The sequence below is a fragment of the Scatophagus argus genome, chromosome 19, assembly GCF_020382885.2.
Source record: "Scatophagus argus isolate fScaArg1 chromosome 19, fScaArg1.pri, whole genome shotgun sequence".
Taxonomy (NCBI): Eukaryota; Metazoa; Chordata; class Actinopteri; family Scatophagidae; genus Scatophagus; species Scatophagus argus.
Genome location: NC_058511.1, coordinates 18,984,399 through 19,004,791, shown reverse-complemented (window position 1 = coordinate 19,004,791; position 20,393 = coordinate 18,984,399). Strand labels below are relative to the sequence as shown.

Below are 20,393 nucleotides of genomic sequence, written 5' to 3'. Positions count from 1 at the left end.
TTTACAGACCCTTTTCAGCATCTTTTAACTCTTTTGGGGGGTTTTTTGTCCACTTAACATCCATCCATCAATCCATCCATCCATTTTCTATACCGCTTATCCGTGAGGGTCGCGGGGGAGCTGGAGCCTATCCCAGCTGACTACGGGTGAGAGGCGGGGTTCACCCTGGACTGGTCGCCAGTCAATCGCTGGGCCAACACACAAAGACAAACAACCACACACTCTCACACTCACACCTAGGGGCAATTTAGAGTAGCCAATTAACCTAATGTGCATGTTTTTGGTATTGTGGGAGGAAGCCGGAGAACCCGGAGAAAACCCACGCAGGCACAGGGAGAACATGCAAACTCCACATAGAAGGGCCCAGACCGGGATTTGAAAATGGAACCCTCTTGCTGATAGGTGACAGTACTCACCACTGCACCACCATGCCACGCAAGTGCATGAGTATTAGCAGAAAAATGCACTGGTCATTTGAACACTTATATGAAAGCATGTCGGAAGTTTAGAGAGAAATTTGGTATTTGGTGAAGCTGTTATCAACTTACAGACAACAGAAATGTGACTCTGACTACAAGCTGCTGATTCTAAGTCTTTAAAAACCAAAAACTTTGGAAACCACCAGTTGAATCTTAAGCAAAGTGTTTTTATGTTAAAAGCTTGCTATATTAACATACTTGGTTACTTTTAACCACTGTAACAAGTTTAACAATACATTGTGGTACAGTGTCGAGCCAGGTGTCAAATTACCTGATGAGAACGATCAAACTCTCCTTTTTCTATGTGAAAAGCTAAGATTCTATGAAATATTGTAACCGGGATGGGGAACCATCTTTCAAGATAGAAGGACAGAAAGAGACCTAAACTATAGGTTGTCAGAAGGATCAGCGCGTGGTGAATTTGTCACGTTGTGAGCACAGAGTCCTCCTCTCAACCGGAACCTGACATGTGACTGCACCGTGTGCTGTGTGGAGGCAGACACACAGTCTGCATCCCAGCAGAACAAGAGGCTGGTGAGGAGAATATGCATTCGTGAGGTCATCATACACACAAGCACATGCGCCGTGTCACCATGGAAACAAGCATCTCCGCACGGAGGCCGGATTCTTTTTCTTTCTTTTTTTTTTTTTTTGGTTTCTGTTTTCCACCGAGGCCTCAGGGTTTGGCAAGTGAGACATGTCAAATGTGGAATTTCATTCTGAAAGAGAGAATCAAAAACAGAGCCTCCTACTCTCAGAATATGATTCATACCAATACAAAATACCAATACAAAATTTACCACACCACACCAACCCCTTTAAACTGCAGAAAAACAGACTAGTGGATCACAAATATATTTCCATTTTCTTTTTCCAGAATAGCATACATATATACAGTGCATGCAGTGGCGGAATAAGTATGACATCTGTACCTAAATAAAACCAGCTTTAAAACAACAGACCGTCTAATATATATAGTATATAAATATAGTATAATATATAGTATATATAGTATAGTATATAGTATGTAAATACTATTTCCCTCGGGGTCAGTAAAGTATCTATCTATCTAAATCAGGAGAACATATAAGAATAATGCAAGACCACCATATTACTGGTGTATGCCATCGTCAGTGTTGTGAACATGACTCCTTTAGCTTGGTTAAATTCCATATGATCATTTTTCTCCAACTTTTCCATGAATCTTCATATTCTGTGTATTCAGATAACATCTGAAGACTATTAGCTGCACTGTGCAACGTTGCACTTTTACAAAACTAGTAAATTCTATCAGAAAATTAAATAAAACATACCAAATAAGGTAGAACTTATACAAGGCCAAATCGTTGACTTTGTATGAAGACGGATGATATGAGACATCCGCAAAAATGAAGTCAACACATTGGGATTGCCGCTTGATGCCTGGCTGCAGTACAGATCATTAGCCCCTCCCCCTCCGTGTTAGCAGATGGGACCTATATTTTTCCCAAAAGATGGTTTATGTCATTTTTGGTAGTTCTTAATCACACTGATGTATGTTCAAGCGTTCATTGGGATATGTTGGGTTTTAATTATTTGTTTGATGCCTCGATGATTTACAGCTGCTCAAGATTAGGCCAGGCAGATGAACGGATGAGAACACAATACCACAGCTAAATGTCAGTATATATGTCAGAAGGGGGAATATAGCCATTGGAGTAAACACAGATACATTTCCATTCACAGAAAAAGAAGTACTGAAACTCTGGATAAAAATAAAAATTCCTAGTATCGATCTATCTTTTTTTTCCGGAGGTAATTCGTACATCTTTCCTCCCCCATTTTGAATTTATGATGCCATATCTAAAAATGGGAAATATTAAATGGAGGCTTTGGGGGTGCCCCATAAAAAAATGTTGAATAACACAAGATCAATCCTTTACCTCCCTATAATGGAAATAAAGTTGTACCAGTAGCTTAAAACTGCAGTTTGGTGCACTGTTGAGTAAATTAATATAGTTACCTCTGTAGTAGCAGTGCAATTTGTTTAAAGTGAAAATAGGTTTGAAGGCCACACGTAGGTCCATTTGAATTTGGCCTCAGAGAGAATCAGTCACTAATGACAGCAGTTAGTTCCACATTCTCTCCATTAAATGATACAGGACCGTATTAGTGGCTCAGATAGTCAATATGGTCCATGTTTATCCAGTCAGTACAATTAATGTTGTTTATGTAAAACTCTAAAAGCCGCTTTTAAATGCACCTCTGTTCATCATGTACTAATGGTTACAGGTACACTGGGTGACTCTGGCTCCCTTGGCAGCGCATAGCAACAACATTATGCATACAAGCATTTCTAAAATCCTGTGTTAATCTGAGCAATCACACTCCTTATGTTGATTCAGGAGCTAATAGACCATTGTTCAAGCAGCGCAATTGTACATTTTCTTGACCTGTCACTCTGCCCTTGCCGGATAATTTGAATACTGCGTTACTGTCACTATGGGCAACAAGACGATGCCTCTCTGAACTGAAAATATATTCCAAGGCATCTACATTTCAAGGACTGAGGACATGAAGCCCACACAGAGGATTTAAGATTCTCAGAAGATATGCTCACAGTTACCCAGAGCTCCCAGCGCTTGTTCCTGTTAGGATTCTTGGAACAGCAGCTTTACAGTGTGAAAGCAACAATCAGCTGCTTTTTGTGAAACATCACAGCCTCAGAAGACTGCACTGATAGAAGACTGCGGGGGAAAAGAAACATGGCTGTTGGTGTCAAATTCTCATTCTCTCACCCAGTCAGTTTGATTTTGATGTCATGAATTCACTTTAAATTCTAGTACACCATCAATATTGACAGCATATTGTCCCATCCCAAGTGATCAAGTTGGATGTAATTTGCTAAAATTGTGGATGTGAATGTTGCATGAAAGCAGAAAGAAAATTATGCAGATCTGTTTTAGCCTTGAGCTTAAAGCGTCACTATGTAACTTCTGACAAAAGGAAAACACAGTGTTCTAGTTGCCACTGAAAAGTTGATTTAAAAGCTATGAAAGAAACTCCTCCTCACTTCAGTACTCTCAGGGTTACACTCACGTTTGCTACTACAGCCTGACTAGTTCTGGTAAGACCAGTAACTGTTTTTTTATTATTATTTTATATTTCAGTTTACTTTGGTATTTGTGCTACTGTTACAATATTTTAGTGTGTCACAACTTTCAAAACTAAAAAATAACCAAAAAAAGACACTGTATCTCTGGAAGAGACGTGTCTGTGTTTTGTTTTTTGTCCCAGTCAGAGTACTTAAGGATGACAAAGTACAACTGTTTAACTTCTGCTGAAAATTGTCCCTTTTGTCATTATTTTAAAGGACTTTAGGCAATGGGTCAGTGAACTGGCACCTTGATGTCTACCACTATATACAGTGCATCTGGAAAGTATTCACACCGCTTCCATTTTCCACATTTTGTTATGTTACAGTCTCATTCCAAAATAGATTAAATTCATTGTTTCCCTCAAAATTCTACACAAAATACCTCATAATGACAAAGTGAGACAAGTTTGCTTGATTTTTTACCAAATTTATTAAAAATGAAAAACAAAAAATGTAACATGCAGATAAGTATTCACACTCTTTGCCCTGACACTCAGAATTGAGCTCAGGTGCATCCTGTTTCCATTGATCATCCTTCAGAGGTTGAGTCCACCTGTGGTAAGTTGAGCTGATTGGACATGATTTGGAAAGGCACACACCAGTCTATATAAGCCCTCACAGTTGACAGTGCATGTCAGAGCACAAACCAAGCCATGAAGTCAAAGGAATTGTCTGTAGACCTCTGAGACAGGATTGTTGAGGCACAGATCTGGGGAATGTACAGAAAGATTTCTGCTGCATTAAAGGTCCCAAAGAGCACAGTGGAGCTGGCAGCCCAACTAAACTGAGTGATCGGGGTAGAAGGGCCTCAGTCAGGGAGGTGACCAACAACCCAATGGTCACTCTGACAGAGCTCCAGTGTTGCTCTGTGGAGAGGGGAGAGCCTTCAAGAAGGGCAACCATTTCTGCAGCCCTCCACCAATCAGGCCTGTATGGCAGAGTGGCCAGACAGAAGCCAGTCCTCAGTTAAATGCATATGAAAGCCCGTCTGGGGTTTGCCAAAAGGCACCTGAAGGAGAAGCAAAATTCTCTGGTGTGATGAAACAAAGATTGAACTCTTTGGCATGAATGATAAGCGTCATGTCTGGAGGAAACCAGGCACTGCTCATCACCTGGCCAATACCATTCCTCCTGTGAAGCATGGTGGTGGTAGCATCATGCTGTGGGGATGTTCTGTGGCAGCAGGAGCTGGGAGCCTAGTAAGGGTCGAGGGAAAGATGACTGCAGCAACGTACAGAGACAAAAGTGTGTAATTGTGTAGTCTTGTTATGTAACAGCAGAATGAATTAATACAGCAATATGCTATTAATCTGAATGACACTTGTGACACTGTGGTCTCTGTTCAGTAGAAGTCGTGTATTCTCACAGTGCTGACTGTCAAATACTTTTTGACAATCAACTTTGACCAACATATAAGCAGATAATATTCAGTATTTTAAGGCAAAATATAATATTTTCCTAACTTTAACAAGGTGTTTTTGTGCCTAAACCTAACTAGACTGAAAGCAGTTTTGTCACAAAATGAAATATAAGTAAAATGAAGTAAAACTAATGGCTACAGGGAGGACACTTGGCAAATGACTAAAATGACTTGGTAAGTGGTTGGGAGTGATGTTATAAGTATTGCCTTAGACATGTAAAATCACTGCTCTGGTTCTTTAAGAACTCCAACACATCTACTGACTTGTCTATGACCATCCATTTTTATGGTCATCTACTTTCCTAAGAATTACAATTAAATGGAAAAACAATGGAGAATAGTTCAGGCCAAAGTTGTACAGTAGAGTAATGCACAGCTTTTATGTTTGTGTTCAAAAACACAAAACACACAACTGGCCTCTGCTCATGTCAGTCACAATTTCACTGTGTGTACCACAGCAGCTTTGTGTCAAATCTTTGGCCTGCATGAACGATGATCTCTGGTTTGAGTTGTTTGTTCTCTGCTCCCTGGATTTCAAGCGATTTGCTCATGCTCCAAACCAACCGCCACGGCCTGTAAAACTGAGCCATACTGAAATGGAATAATAACAATGGCAGAACAGTACACATAGTTGGATAACCATGAGCGCCTCTTTGACATTATCTTATCTCCTTAGGTGAATATCACTCCATTCACCGTCACCATGCGTCCTCCTGAGACATCTGCAAGTTCCTGTTGCTTAGTAATAGTCTTCAGTGCTATGATTAAAGTGAGCTTCAAAGCTCTGAGCACGCTCATTACTCACTGCTGTCTGCATAATGAATCCCAGGGAGGAAGCTGATTAAGAACGCCATCCTTTCCAATCACAAGTCTGGAACCACTCAAACTCAACTCGTCTCATTGTTAGAATGTGTAACTGACCAGCTGCAAAGGGTCACAGGTCGCCAAAGGCCTCACCAGTCAGATATCTGCTGGAAAAACCGCCTGCTGACCTTTCCTTGACTGTCGCCAGCTTCCACACGATCCTACGAGCTGCCAGTAACCTCATTTGCTCTGCTTTCATGTCTCACAGTCCACACAGATCAACTTCTCTTTGATGTGTCTTTTGGGCTGACATTAAAGGTGGGATGCTTTGAAAGACAGGCTGATTCAAATTAAATATTGACTTAGAATCATATTCACCAGAGACAAGCAACATTAGGTGGGCAGGTAGTTGTATCAGTGGGTATCATATTAGACAATGATTCATGTATTTCTATATACAGATCAAGCTTTAATATTTTACCGTTAGTCATGTCGTCATTATTATTTATTATTACCTATACCAACTTATCACTCTCATACACTGTGATTCGTCAATCCCATCTTAAGCTTTATTCACTGATTCAAATAAGCCTGTAAGGTGTTGTGACCGCTGCATAGCTAGCTAGTTATATTCATGAAAAACAGTGAAAGTAATGGAGTCAAGTATAGATGAGACTGAGTTCTGTTAACTCAATTCACAGAAATACGAAATTCAAACAGGCAGATTTCTAGCCTTTCAGTCAGTCGTTGCAAGTGCTACAACAGCTTCTGTATTGACTGAACATGACGGACCTGATTGACTTGGACAAAACAGAATGACACAGGCTATCCCACTGACAGGAAATGGGCTCTGACTTCCATCCATCCATCCATTTTCTATACTGCTTATCTGTCAGGGTCACTGGAGGGACTGGGGTACACCCTGGACTGGTTGCCAGCCATTCTCAGGACTGACACATAAAGACATCCACACACCTGGGAGCAATGTAGAGTGGCCAGTTTACCTAATGTGCATGTTTTGGGGTTGTAGGAAGAAGCCAGGAAACCCATGCAGGTACAGGGAGAAAATGCAAACTCTGCACAGAAGGGCCCAGACCGGGATTTGAACCTGGAACTCTCCTGCTAAGAAGCGCCAGAACTTGAGCGTAGTGTGGTTCCTGACAGAAGTCTGTCATGATCACAAACACGGTACATTCTGGTGGCTTTCTTCATGTGTACTATACTTGATCAAGCCTCAAATGCATAGATTCCATTCCTTAAATGTGCTGCAATGTCCTGCCACAGCTGATGGTAATTATTGTCAGATTTGAGCATTGAGACAATGTTGTTTTTATGTTTCTTTATCGCTGTATACAAACACACATGAAATAGAGAAATATGGTGCGAGCTAATAAAGATGCTTTTCTTCTTATTACAAAGAGCTTCTGGGCATGGAAGTTACTCAAGTGGCTTTTTGTGTAAATGTCCAAGGTTAACAAGAGCGAGTGTGTTTAGAACACACACCCACACACACAGAGTCAAATTCAATGTAAGAAACAAGTCACCTATGCAGATGCACCGAGCTGACCCAGGCACATTCTATGACAGTGTGTGGCTGGATAACATGAGGGGTAAATGAGATGGTTTGGCTTTACACGATTACAGAAAAGTTCCCCTTAAAATCTTAATTTGATTTTGAAGAAGTGATTCCGAAATCCTTTCAGCAGCAAAACCTTGAATTGCGTAACTTTGGATTTATTTTATTTTGAGTGCATGTGATCAAAATAGGAATAAAAAAACCCATACATTTCAGTAGTGAAATACACACAGCCCACTTTCATATTGGGCCAACACACAACAGTTTTACTCATTATGATTAATGTTATTTCATTTTGTGAATTTCTTTCTTTTGTATATCTTTTTAAGTTCTATTTTATTTCTTATCTCTTCTTACTCAAACTCTAATTTACTGCACAGCCTCAAGAGCGCACTGCACATATTTGATATTCATGTGGCATAAAGGATTTGAAAGCTTTAATTCTGCAGGGCTGGATAAACCTGCTTAGAGGCAAAAAAAAGATTTCTTCCAATTGAATTTCTTTGATTATGCCTATATTGATATAGAAGTATGACTAAACATTAATTGCTCTGTTTGCCCAGCTGGTAATCCTTTCCAGAAAATTAAATGAAAAACTACACTCAGATTCTAAGTCTACATCTGTGGCATAATCCACTGCAAGCAGAAATCTGAGCTAACACTTTCTTTATACCAAACCGAACTGAGAGACTGTGAACAGACTTAAGGCTGGTTGTCAGGCATGGCAGCTGATATGGCTCCCCAGCATTTCTATTATCAGCTGCACTGAACAACACGCTCGACTGTTATGCGTGCGACTGGCAGGCCCGGTCAAAGTCAGAGCAGGCTCAGGGAAAATCATCATGCAGAGGAGTAGTGCATGAATTCACAGCGGGCGTATATCGCCCTCGCCAAAGCACTCAGCGGAGATGATGACAGGAAGTGGAGTCCCTGGGTGGAAAGAGAAGACACAGGTGACGCATTGGGAGGAGGATAATTAACACAGGGCTTGCACGGAGGCATCACATAAAAACACTCGGCTCGATCAAACGTGACTCCTTACAAACAGTACGCACTGTATTGTACTGTATGTATTTACAAAGAGCTTATACTAATATAACCCAAACATAAATGTATCAAGAACTTAATTCAGAGTCATCTCAGTGGGATTTACATGTCTCTGAAGACATTTCGCCTCTCTCATTGAGACCAGACTAGCCTAGCTGTAGCTATGACCTGAAAATATCCACAGATATGTTCATTCAAATTGATGAATTACATTATATACAGGAATTACTTGGGAACGTAAAGGAAGACTTCACCCAAAAAATGAAATTTCATCATTATCCACTCAAACCTATGATGATGGAAAGTCAGGTGAAGCTTCTTAGTCTAAAAAACATTTATGGAGCTTCACATGCCTCAGGAACCTAGCTTATGTAGGTATCCAAGGCGACGGAGCTCCCACTTCCAATATCCTCCTTGGAACCGTATTTCAGAAAAGAATATGTATGGTGGTTAATGGGAGAGACAAATGGATGGATTGTGCCATGAACTACACATATGATGGGTGAAGTCATAGTATGAGTAAACACTAAATGAGATGACATTACTTACAAGACTGTTGGGTTTGTAGTCTTCTAATTACATATGTTCAGTCTCATACTTCAACAGCTTTATGATGAACCGTAACTTTTCTGAGCTACGAGATTTGGCTGGCAGCTGCTGTTCGCGCATGCTTTGATTTTTCTACCATTATGGTCAAAATGGTTTGAAAAAAATTTATTCAAACCTGCAAATAGTTTATTGCTTTTTTTTTTTTTTTTTTAATGTGTGGGTTTTGAAATATCTGTGTTTCAGATTTTTGCCTCTACCTGATACAATGGAAGTGAATAGATTGTGGATCTCACAACACTGAAAAAATTATTTGAAAAATATCTAAAGCCAGACATAAAGCCAGCACTTTTTTATGGCTAGGAAAGGTTTAATGAAATGATGTAAAATACTGACAATGCAAACAGTAGTTATTTTTGTAATTGCTGTTAAGTGTAGGTTACAGATATTCATTTATCTTACAATACAGCAGAGGTACTCAGATGTTGTAAGTTAATGTGACATTACCACAGTGCAGAATTATTTGTGCAATTTTTAAATTTTAATTTCTGGACTAGAATTAGTGATTCACTGATGTGTCCATCACTTGATGCTGAGGCTTGTAAAGGTAGTGTATCTATTTGGTGATTATATTTTGTATTAAAAATAAAGTATATGCATAAAGTATATGTATGTGTAAATGTACTTTGTTCTTAGCTATTTTTTTACCACAGGCATACAGAAACCATTCCATTCTCCTGGTATACACCGTTATGTCACCCAATCCAACCAATCACATTGACAAGGAATCACCCACTGATCCACAACAGATAAAACATACAAGACAGTTTACCAAGGTAAGAAATGTCTAATTCTTTATTACATTCAACAGTACAGTACACTGAAATTGCACATTTTCACCAGATATAGCAGCATTCTGACTGGTAAATGGACTAATCAATAGGCACATCCAAAACATTTACATAGAAATAAACACATTCAAATGTGTGGTAGCATCTTTTGGACCACACTCAAATTCCATTTAAGCTGTTAATTTACATGCCTCGTAAAACAGGCTCTATGCAGCTGAGACACACTGTCCCTTCCCCGTGACTCGTGACTCCAGTGGGGACAAAAGACATAAGGTCAAGTCAAAGCCAGCAGCGCCTGTTTTCTCAGTACAATATTAAAGGAAAAATTCACCCGTTTTACTCACACACAGTATGTGCCATTCAGTGCATTCCAGGAGTTACTTTTATAATTTCCTTCGGCCAACTGCTTCACTGATAGGTTTCTTATATTATCGAGAAAGACACTGCATCGCCCTCAGTGAAGATGTGTGTACTGTGATAAACTATCTGTATGGAGATGGCGTAAGAGCAAGACAGCACATTTACTCAAGGTTGTATTCTTCCTCGGAGATATCTTGTTGCTGCAAAGCTGGTGATCCAATTTAAATGCCTTTTGTACTGAACAATCTGCGTTTATACAACCAAGGATTAAAAACTGTCAAGTATAAAAAGCTGGCATCAAATATTTGGACAGCTTTATAATAGAGCTGCAAAGCTTAGTCAATGAATCAATTTGTCAGTCAAAAGAAAATTAGTTGCCAACTAATTTGATAATTAATTGTTTCAGAAATTTTTCAAGTAAACATGTCAAACATTTAGTAGTCCCAGCTTCTGTAAATGTAGGATTGGCTTCTTTTCTTTGTCATTTAAATGAATCATCTTTAGGTTTTAAGTTTTTTTCCAACGCTGGTTGGAAAAAAGAAGCAGTTTGAATAAATCTATTTGGACACAAGTTTCTTTGACATTTTATAGACTAAACAATTAATTAAGAAAATAACTGGCAGATTAATAAACAACAAAAACAGTGAAAAAACTATTTTGTAATCTTGTTGACCCTACTGAGAAGAAAAAGAAAAGCTATCATTCTGGCATTGATACCAAGACTTGGCACTCGTAGCAAAAGCATTTTAAAAATACCCAGCCCTACTACTGAAGCTCCCGGTGGTTGAGATTAGTGTTGCCACTTTTAAAAAGAATTTTCCTGTTGTTTCTCTACCAGAACTGAATCAAAGACAAATGTACCTGTTGTTCAGTCTGTTATTTGAAACTGAGGAGCAAATTCACAAAAGGACTGCATAACATTTGTGGCTGTCAAACCTGCACAAATAGCACAACACTATTCTCAAGTATTTAAATTATGTAAAATGCAAATATTTGGTGCAACATTGGCAACCATTTTTATGCAATACAAGTCCAAATCACAAACACCGGTGCTAATAGCCACATGCAGTTAAGCTTGAAAATTCATGTCTTCAGAAATTCGGTGGTGGCTTAAACATATTCCTAAGGGTTGCCATGGTGGGGTCTAATCACCACTGACTTCACATTTATAATCATTATTGTGCCAATGAAGTCATTGTTCAATCTCATAAAGTCTCTGCTGACTGAAATGAAGCTTACTGTGAATTCAATCAGGAAGACTATCACTGTCACTCATTCATTGTCATTTGTCTCTTCTCCTGCTGCTTCCTATAAGCTGATTAGGGGCATTTACTCTTTCAGTCAGTCTTATCTTTGCTGTCTTCTCTGTGATGTCAGCTGCCATTTTGGTGTGTGCCACTTATTAGAATCAGAGGCAAGACAAGGGCAAATTGCACTCTGCTGCAAAACATTATGGGTTACATTTGAGTTGCAATATTATTAGCACAAAAACTTTTGCTAACTCAACCTTGAAACATCTTATATAAATGTTAATAAGTCTATATGTGACTACAATTGTGAATTTGCCCCAAAGACTTCTTGATATATCCTGGCCTGACTAAAAGAATCTTCACAGACTGAAAGGGAGCTGGGTTTTCAGTGTAGTTTACAAGACAAACTCAAATTTCAAAAATCAAGTTTCAAGTCTCAAAAATATCAAGTAAAAATCAAATAAATCCAGCAAATACATGCAGGACCATCTATTTTTTAAGGAGTGTTATAGAAAATAAAGCACTGCAACTGTTTTCAGCAGAGCCACTGTATTTTTCCCCTTCAAAATGAGAAACAAATACCAAAATCATCTTCCACAAGGCGAGCCTAGCTGCCCCTTACAAAGTTGATTTTTCAAGGCAGAGACCTTCTGCAAGAAAATGCAAGGTTGTGCTGCAAAACAGTTCACGCTGACTCAACTTTTTGCCACAATGCAGTGTCATCCAGCAATACACTGTCCACTTACATAAGCAGCACAGACTGGCAGATTAATCAAATAAAGAAATTCTACTCTTTACCTCTCAGTGGTTAAAGGAATATGACTTGTGTGACAACTTTCCAGAGTAGGAATGGGTATCTAGCCTCAACATCTTTTAGTGCTGGCTTTATTAAGTTTATAGTGTTGTTTTCAAAATGTGCTGAGCCTCGAAGTGTGGATATATTTCTTTGATCAAATAGTACCATGAGTATGAAGAATATTTGTAATAAAATATTCTACACACTGTATCTCGAAGTCTGAACGGGGAGCATACACAACCACTTATTGTCACATGACATGATATCCATGTAAAGGTCACACCTGAGCAAATTACACAATGCTGTGGAATACGGTGATAAACCCCACAACAAAGCATGTGAGAGATCCATGAGTTTTATCAAAGACAGATAGTACCTAATTTCTAATTTATTATGCAGTTATAAGTCACTGTATAGTTGTTTGTGTTAGACATTTAAGTTTGCTCTGTGAAATGAAAAACGTGGCTTTTGTTGAATAGTGTTTGTATTCCTACAATAAAGTATCCAAAAAGTGCTGGGCCACTGAAACTCAGGTCTCAAAATTGGTATGAGAAAATTTCAAACATTACCCAGCTCCACTCTAAAACTGTAAAATCTTGTATAGTATTATACACCATGGTGCACAGGTGTTAGGTATCTGATAAGCCTTAAAATGGATGTTTGACACCAGCTTAACTGTTTCATTTTCTCACTGTTACCTGCAGCAACACGCCCCCACCAACACAGCCTCGAAGCAGAGCTGTTTTATTCTAAACATCTGCTAAGAGATGTATACCAGCAAACAACAAAACAGGCCAGAAACTGCGAGATGCGTTATGTAAAGATGTGTTTTTAACAGTACTGAAGTGTTCGTGGGTGGATTTTTCCTTTAAACCACAGAGCGATGCTCTCCGCATACATACACTGCGCTTGGCTGTATGCGCCTCTTTGTGTTGCCTGGCAGCTGAGGAAGAAACTTAAAGTACTTGGGCATCAGATCAAGGCAGGCGTCGCGGAACTTCTTGATCCGCCAGTAGTAAATTAGAGGGTTAAGGGCTGACTTGAGGTAGCACAACCACAAGACCCATGTGCTGATTTGAAAAAAGCTGTCTTTGTGGTAGAAGCCATCACTGAAGGTAGCTACCAGACTGTAGGCAGTGAAGGGTGCCCAGCACACTGTAAACACCGAGAAGAGGATGAGGATGGTGGTGAAGGCACGGGTCTTGAAGCTCATGTCTATGTTCATTTGGAAGGGCCTCTGGAGGCTGAGCAGGCCCAGTTTGCTGGCCTGGCTCAGGCAGATGCTGTCTGGGTGGCTGTGAATGCGGATAGCGTTGTGGCGGATAGTGTTCAGGATCCCCATAAATGTGTACAGCATGACCATGAAAGGTATGAAGAAGAAGACCAGCATTAGTATCAATACGTAGGTGTGGTAACCAGGATCAGTGCTGTAGCCAAATACACACTGAGGGGCCCTGGGAGGGATCTGCAGGGGAGGGGAGCCAACAGCCAGGGGGAAAGAGAAAATGAAAGCGAGTCCCCATGTGACCACTATGAGCACTTTAGCTCTCTGTGGACTCAGCTTATCTTGCTTCTGGACAATAATAAGAAAACGATCTATGCTTATTATAAGCAGTATAGCCACGCCTTCCATCACGAAGAACCAAAAGAACATGGCCGAAACTCGACAGAAAACGTCTCCGAAAATCCACTTGGTGGTTATGACGGTAACCAGAGCAAAGGGCATGTTCAGGACAGCGAGCATCATGTCTGCAAATGCCAGGCTTGCCAAGAGGATGTTGATGGCGGAGCGCATGGCAGATCTCTGGTACACCATCAGGCACACCACCACATTTCCCGACAGAGCCAGAAGCAGGATGGCAACCATAACAAAGCAGAAGAAGACCTGCAGAGATAGGCTGATGCCTTGCAGGCTCTCTGGGGCTTCCACTGTCGGTGGGACAGGCTCCGAGGGCAACCGAGATCCCAGGGAAACATTCGCCATGGAGATATTCTCCATCGACAGCCTCTTGGAAATGTTCAGCAGCCCCGTAACGAGGCAGCAGAGACTGGCGTTACTGTCCCCTGCCTCTGGAAGGGGACCAATAGTAGAGTGAACCATTTTTCCCCAGGGTGAACAGGCATCGTCGCTGGTGAGCTCACACTTAACATGGTGCCATAGATGCAGACATTCCCAGCTCAACGCAACATGGCGCCGTCCTCATGGCTGCAAGGTCCTAAGATGTACACAAAAATGGAGTGAGTGCTAAGTGAATCAAAAAGGGCATATGAAAGAGCATTATAAAATCAGATTAAACCAGAATTATTTCCATCACATTTCCCCTTGGAGTTGTCTGTAATCCATAGCCTGAATACCCCATAATTAATTAACATCACCATCATTTCTCTCAAACCTGCTCTTTAGCAGAATCAGGCGAATTATTAGTATTGACACCAAAAAATAATTAAGTCTTCAGTCTTTAGATGCTGAAAAATGGTTTCAATCTCAACAGTATGTGAACTTGCAATGTAGCCATTTCCAGTGGATTTACACTCATACTACTTCCTTTCTTTTAACAAAAGCAATTTGTTTTCACAATTTGTTCAACTTAAGCTGCAATCAAAGCATGAATGATTCAGTTACAGGGTTATGATTACAGATTAAAATCAACCTTGGAATTGGTACACTGTTTAGATGAAAAGATCAGTAATTTATGTCTAGAACAGAGCTGAGCCCCACAAAGTTCAACACTATACCAACAAACCTCTCTATAAATGGAACTCGTTTGTTTAACCTGCGCACAGAGTGAAAGGTAGAAAGCACAATGTGTCATTTTAGAAGGAGTTGCAGACTAAACCTACTTAAGCAGTTAACAAGCAGGCTTAGTGCCAGTGTACAGCCTCCTACACTGTTCACAGTGAGGTTTGATGCCATGTACTGAAAACCAAACCAAAACTGGGGCTCACTGACATTCATCAAGAAAATGTTACTTTGTTTAACTCCCATTAAAAATACAAAATGTCATTTTTACCGTCTGGTTTAAGTATGGATTAAACAAACAAAATACAACATATTAATTAGTGAGATTTAAGCCTACATTATACTTTCCAAATCCATGAGTGCGCAAGTATCCACATTACATAAATCTCGTGGACGCTGGTGTACCTCCAGTTTTGTGCTGACTACACTACCACAAGCTACGGAACATGTCTGGGCATGATGGAATGTGGACAGACAAGTGGTATAAACATAAATGCGTCCAAGGCGTCCAAGCTGCCGACAGCCGTCTACGTACAGATCCATTTGGGAGTATATTCAGGCCTTTTGGCATGCTATAGAGCTTCCATGATTAGTCTACTAATGGATTAGTTGACTGCTGGATTAGTCAATCGAAAGAAAATTAAGTGCCAACCATTCTGATACTCGATCAATCATTTTTCAAGGAAAGATTTGCTGCTTTTCTTTGTCATTTATGATAATGACTGGAGTGCCTTTGGGTTTTGAAATATTGGCTGTAAGCTGCTGATACCAATTTTTGCTGATTCCAATTTTCTTTCTAGGAACTATAATTGACAGTATTTACAAACACCTTTTTAGCCACTTTTCCTCTGCTAGCTTCTTTAAACTGGGCATGTACAGCTGAGTGATCGTGATTTAAGTGTCTGATTAGATTTGCTGTTCCAAACGTTTTTGTGGTAGTCCACCATAGTTTACTTTGGCCCTACATGTATTACGCATTGCAACCTTTTTGTCTGCCTCACTCAAAGTGAACAATAATGGCTGTGATGTTATTGCCTATGCGTAAAATGGACTGGCTTGGAATCAGAGATAGGGCAGGCTGACTGGCCGGTCCCTGGTCCAGGCCGAGCATGCTGAAAACCAGCTGAATTCCGGTTCCGGTTTGGTCAATCTGTGCATCTCCGATATAAAAGTTTTATTTTTTAAATTAAATATCATTTCATTACATTTTATTGACTGAACAATTAATCATGAAAATAATTCCATAATGAAAATAAATAAATAGTGACAGCTCTATTAGGCATACATTTGAAATTCTGGATAGTCAGACTTGCTGTTTCTCCCTGCCACCTGTCCTTATGCTAAGCTAGGTTAACCTTGTCCTCAGTACTTAACACATAAATCTTCATCATTTCATCTCTGGAAGAAAGAAAATAGGTGTAATTCTCAAAAAGCTGCATTACAATATGAACTAGAGTAGAGCATGAATGAATGTGCAACTGGAAAGCGTTTGTTTAAAAAGAAATAACACATCTCTTGTGTTTGCCTGAAATGTGATTAGAAATCCTGTTAAAGTGCTTTTCTTAACCACAGCCAGTAATCAACAGCCAGTGTTCAACTGGGGACAAGTCACATACTGCAATAAAAGCCCTTATCACATGTGTAAACATTGGACACTGTTATTTCAGACTGTCTGCTATCATTTACAATTGCTAAGCAGCAAACATCAAATAATAAATGTGCTGTACTAAAGAGTCCATTTTGAAGTACTTAAAATGATACATTTTCACATAAATGAAGCTCTTTCATGAATATTTTTGTTCTATGTAGATGCAGAATTAATGCTAATAAAATTGTAGTAAGTTATTAAGAAAACACTGCATATAAACCTTTGATTTAGCCATTTTATAACACAGGTTCGATGCTGCTGGATGTGTAGCATTCAACAGATGTGGTGTTATCGCATGTCACCGAGACAGTCGAGAGAGAAAAAGCTGTTGTAAGGTGATAAACAGGCTGGCAGCAGTGAAGACTTTGCTTAATTCAAATGGTGATGACGAGCACATTGTCTTCTTCAATTACCCATTGCTTCATCACAATGAAGACCTGCTGAATGAGGACAAACAAGAAACTGGTCTAATCTTGGCCTACTTTCTGCTCCATTCACTTCACATCCATTATATAAAGTACATTTTATAGGGACATGGGGGATGTGGATCACAATACCGAACATACTTTGCAGCGAACCATCTCTACACAGAAGGTAATGCTGCATCTCTTTTCCTTCCTTTAGAGGTGGTGTGACCTGGAATGTTGAAATAGCTGCTTCAGCCTCCAAGCAATCAAGTAAGCCTGCAGTAAAAATGGATGATCTGGTACTTGGTGTTCTAAAAGACTGAGAATTGTTCAAATATTGTATATGACAACGCAATTATGCAACACAGGATTGCAGAGAGAATATGCTGAGAGCTTTTGAGCCCCATCTTGTAAGCTCAAATTGTAAGAAAATACAAAATGAAGTTAAAACCTGCCTAGAAAGTTCATGATGGTGAGGTTTACTAGTTTCTGGCAATAACAACCTCTCTGATTATTTATGTCAGGTGGCATTATAAAACACTGACAATGTGAAATATCTCACCTATACTATGACTGTCTCTTTGAACGGCATTTGATTTCTGGATATTTACCAATATAATACTTGGTGGAGTTAGTAGCTTTGATTTTACTTGATCATTTTATTTTATCTTATAGTGCCTGTAGAAATTAATTATAAAATGTGATACAAGGTTAAAACTGCTATAATACACTTACAGACATGCTTTAAGTTAAGTCTGAGACTATAAATATATGGAAAAGAAAGGCCACAGTTCTTAAAATTTCATATTTGAAAAAAGTGAAGAGCGGATAATGACTGTTAACAATGTCCCTTTTTCATTTAAATCTCAAGTTGAAAATAAACTTGAAATAAGTGAATTGAAAATGCAGAGTATTGAATGCCACATGATAAGGGTTGTTTATCCAGAGAGAGGTGCTCAAAATAGAAATATTTTGGATTCAAAAATGTTGCAGATGAAGGCAAGACAGTTTGATGACTCTCTGCCGCCTTAAAGTGATGTTAGTTTTCCACTAGTGTGTGAATTCATGTGATTACATACTAATTCAAAGGTGATTCTTTCAAAAAATGACAGCACACAATTTAAATTGTACAAATGTAATATGTAATCATTAGCACTGATTTAGAGTAAAATCTTTTTTTTTTTCATTTTGCAGTCAAAATGTAATAAATCCACTCTTTCTTGATTTTACCAAAAAGGGCAAATTAACTTTTTTTTTTTTTTTAAAAATACTATACACTTGAATGGCATTTCAGCCTTGAATTTGTGAAGCCTCGTCAAGAATACTAATCACCTTTTTGAAGGTCTAACGTTTACCTCCTCGAAATTTCAAAGAGGAATTTAAACTACATAAATCCAGTATAACATTACAATGCTATATATTCCGTTACATTTTAACCTCAACATTTGATCTTGCGTTAATGATAAAATGTCCACAATTAGATATTCCGAATTTCAACAACTGAGAAGTGTGAGCTTCTGGAAATTGACCCATAGGAAATCAATGGCGAACAGAATTACACCTCATCGAGACTTTCACTTCATCGACCCCAATGAAGAGCAATTCAGGCCAAACCCGGCAGCAGCCGTTCAGTAAGGCAGTGTAATACCTGCTTTTAAAACAACCCGGCAGCAGCCGTTCAGTAAGGCAGTGTAATACCTGCTTTTAAAACGATTCGGTCATTTGGAAAAGCCTCGAGTGTTGCGCTGTTATGCCACCAAAATGGTTGAGACGACAAACTGAGTGATTCATGGAGAGCCTATGGAGAGTTCTCTGCATCTGTTTAAACGACTACAGCGTAGAGCGCCGTCTGTTTGGAACGGAACGCCTACATTTACGGGATTTAGCAAACGTACATGAAAGAAAATACTAAAATTGTACTGCTGAGCGACCCTGTTTGGGTTCGGACAGTCCCCATTGATATTACCTGCTTCATTCTCCCATGTTGAAGCTTAGGAGCGCCTGAAGTGATGAAGCTCAATTCTCCAACTGGTGCATCTCGCCGCTCAAAATGCTTTCTCCTCCTCGCTGGAGTCCAAACAGTTCTCCTCCTGCCGAACTGTAGGCCAATGAAGCTGTTTCAGAGTGTAGGCCCTGTAGCTGGGTAATTGTTTTAATCAACAGGGCGACAGCCGATGATGTCTCTACCTACACAACTGGAGCCATGGAAGAAGTAAATTCCGCATTTGGTTAGTCTCGTTTTGTTTCCAGAGGAGCACGAGAGTGAACACCGATTATCCCCGTTTTGATAGAGTGAGTAATAAAGAAGCTGGTCTTTTTAGTCTTATTTTTCACCCGGTTTCCTTCATACAGATGGGAGATATAAACGACCCATCCTCCAACATCAAACGTATCAGGCTATGTACTGTATGTGGCCCAAATTAACACCACACTGTTACAAACTACAGTTACTGTGGGCTGCCAGCGGCAAGTCAACGACTGTGCACGAATACCACTTCCTATGTGGACTTTCAAAATAAATGCCACAGCGAAGGCGAGAGAATTTCTCTTTGACTGAATCTCATTACTTGCGTGTATCTCACTAGGTTAGGCTAAATTAACCCAAAAACAAACAAACAAACAAGTAATAAGAGGGTAAAAGGGAAGTGGCTACTGACACAGGCCATAACCTGGCTGGTTACTTGGGGCTTTTACATACTATACTTAACCTTTATGAGAGAAATAAATGAGAAATGGAAATAAATGTAAGATTTTTATACTTTTCAATTTAATTTGGTGGTTGAGGTAGTGCAAATTAAAACCCTGATTTCAGCATTTATAAATCCCTGGCAGTGATCTGGGCCAGGGTAGCAAGAATACTTCTGGATTCTGACTATTGTAATGATGCCAGTAAAGATCTGTGGAAAGATTACTAGTAAACTTTTTCATTTCAAAAAGGAGAATACAGTTTAAAGGAAATGTGAACAAGGGTGCACACAGAGGAGTTCAATCACAATTGATTCCATTTTCAAACATTATGTTTCAGACACTTTAATCACATGCTAACAAATGTTTTTTGTTTTTTTTTTAGCTATATAAAGTCCAGCTGCAACTTAATTTTCCATTAACTGCCATGAGTCTGAGCAAGTTCTCAACGTCTCTCTGTACGCAGTCTTATTTTGAAGGCAAAACAGCACAGATTCGGTGAGTACTCGTGCCGTCTCTCGTTAATTTGACGCAGCTTTGTATTCAGTGATAACTGACACCTACAGAAGCCAGTTGCATGGGAAAAAGGTGGACTTTCTTATGGCGTACGCCCAATTTCCAGCATCGTCCAATAGAAACGTAAAACTA

General features: G+C 39.5%; 1 protein-coding gene across 1 annotated transcript; it reads right to left on the bottom strand.

The window, feature by feature from the left end:
* Nucleotides 1–9,558: 9,558 nt before the first annotated feature.
* Nucleotides 9,559–19,736, bottom strand: gpr63 (G protein-coupled receptor 63). Its single transcript, XM_046373649.1, has 2 exons — nt 19,027–19,736; nt 9,559–14,481 (listed from the first exon to the last, which is right to left on the bottom strand). Exon 2 carries the CDS (start codon nt 14,364–14,366, stop codon nt 13,134–13,136), a length of 1,233 nt encoding a protein of 410 aa, XP_046229605.1. The 5' UTR covers nt 14,367–14,481; nt 19,027–19,736; the 3' UTR covers nt 9,559–13,133.
* Between the last annotated feature and the right edge of the window lie 657 nt (nt 19,737–20,393).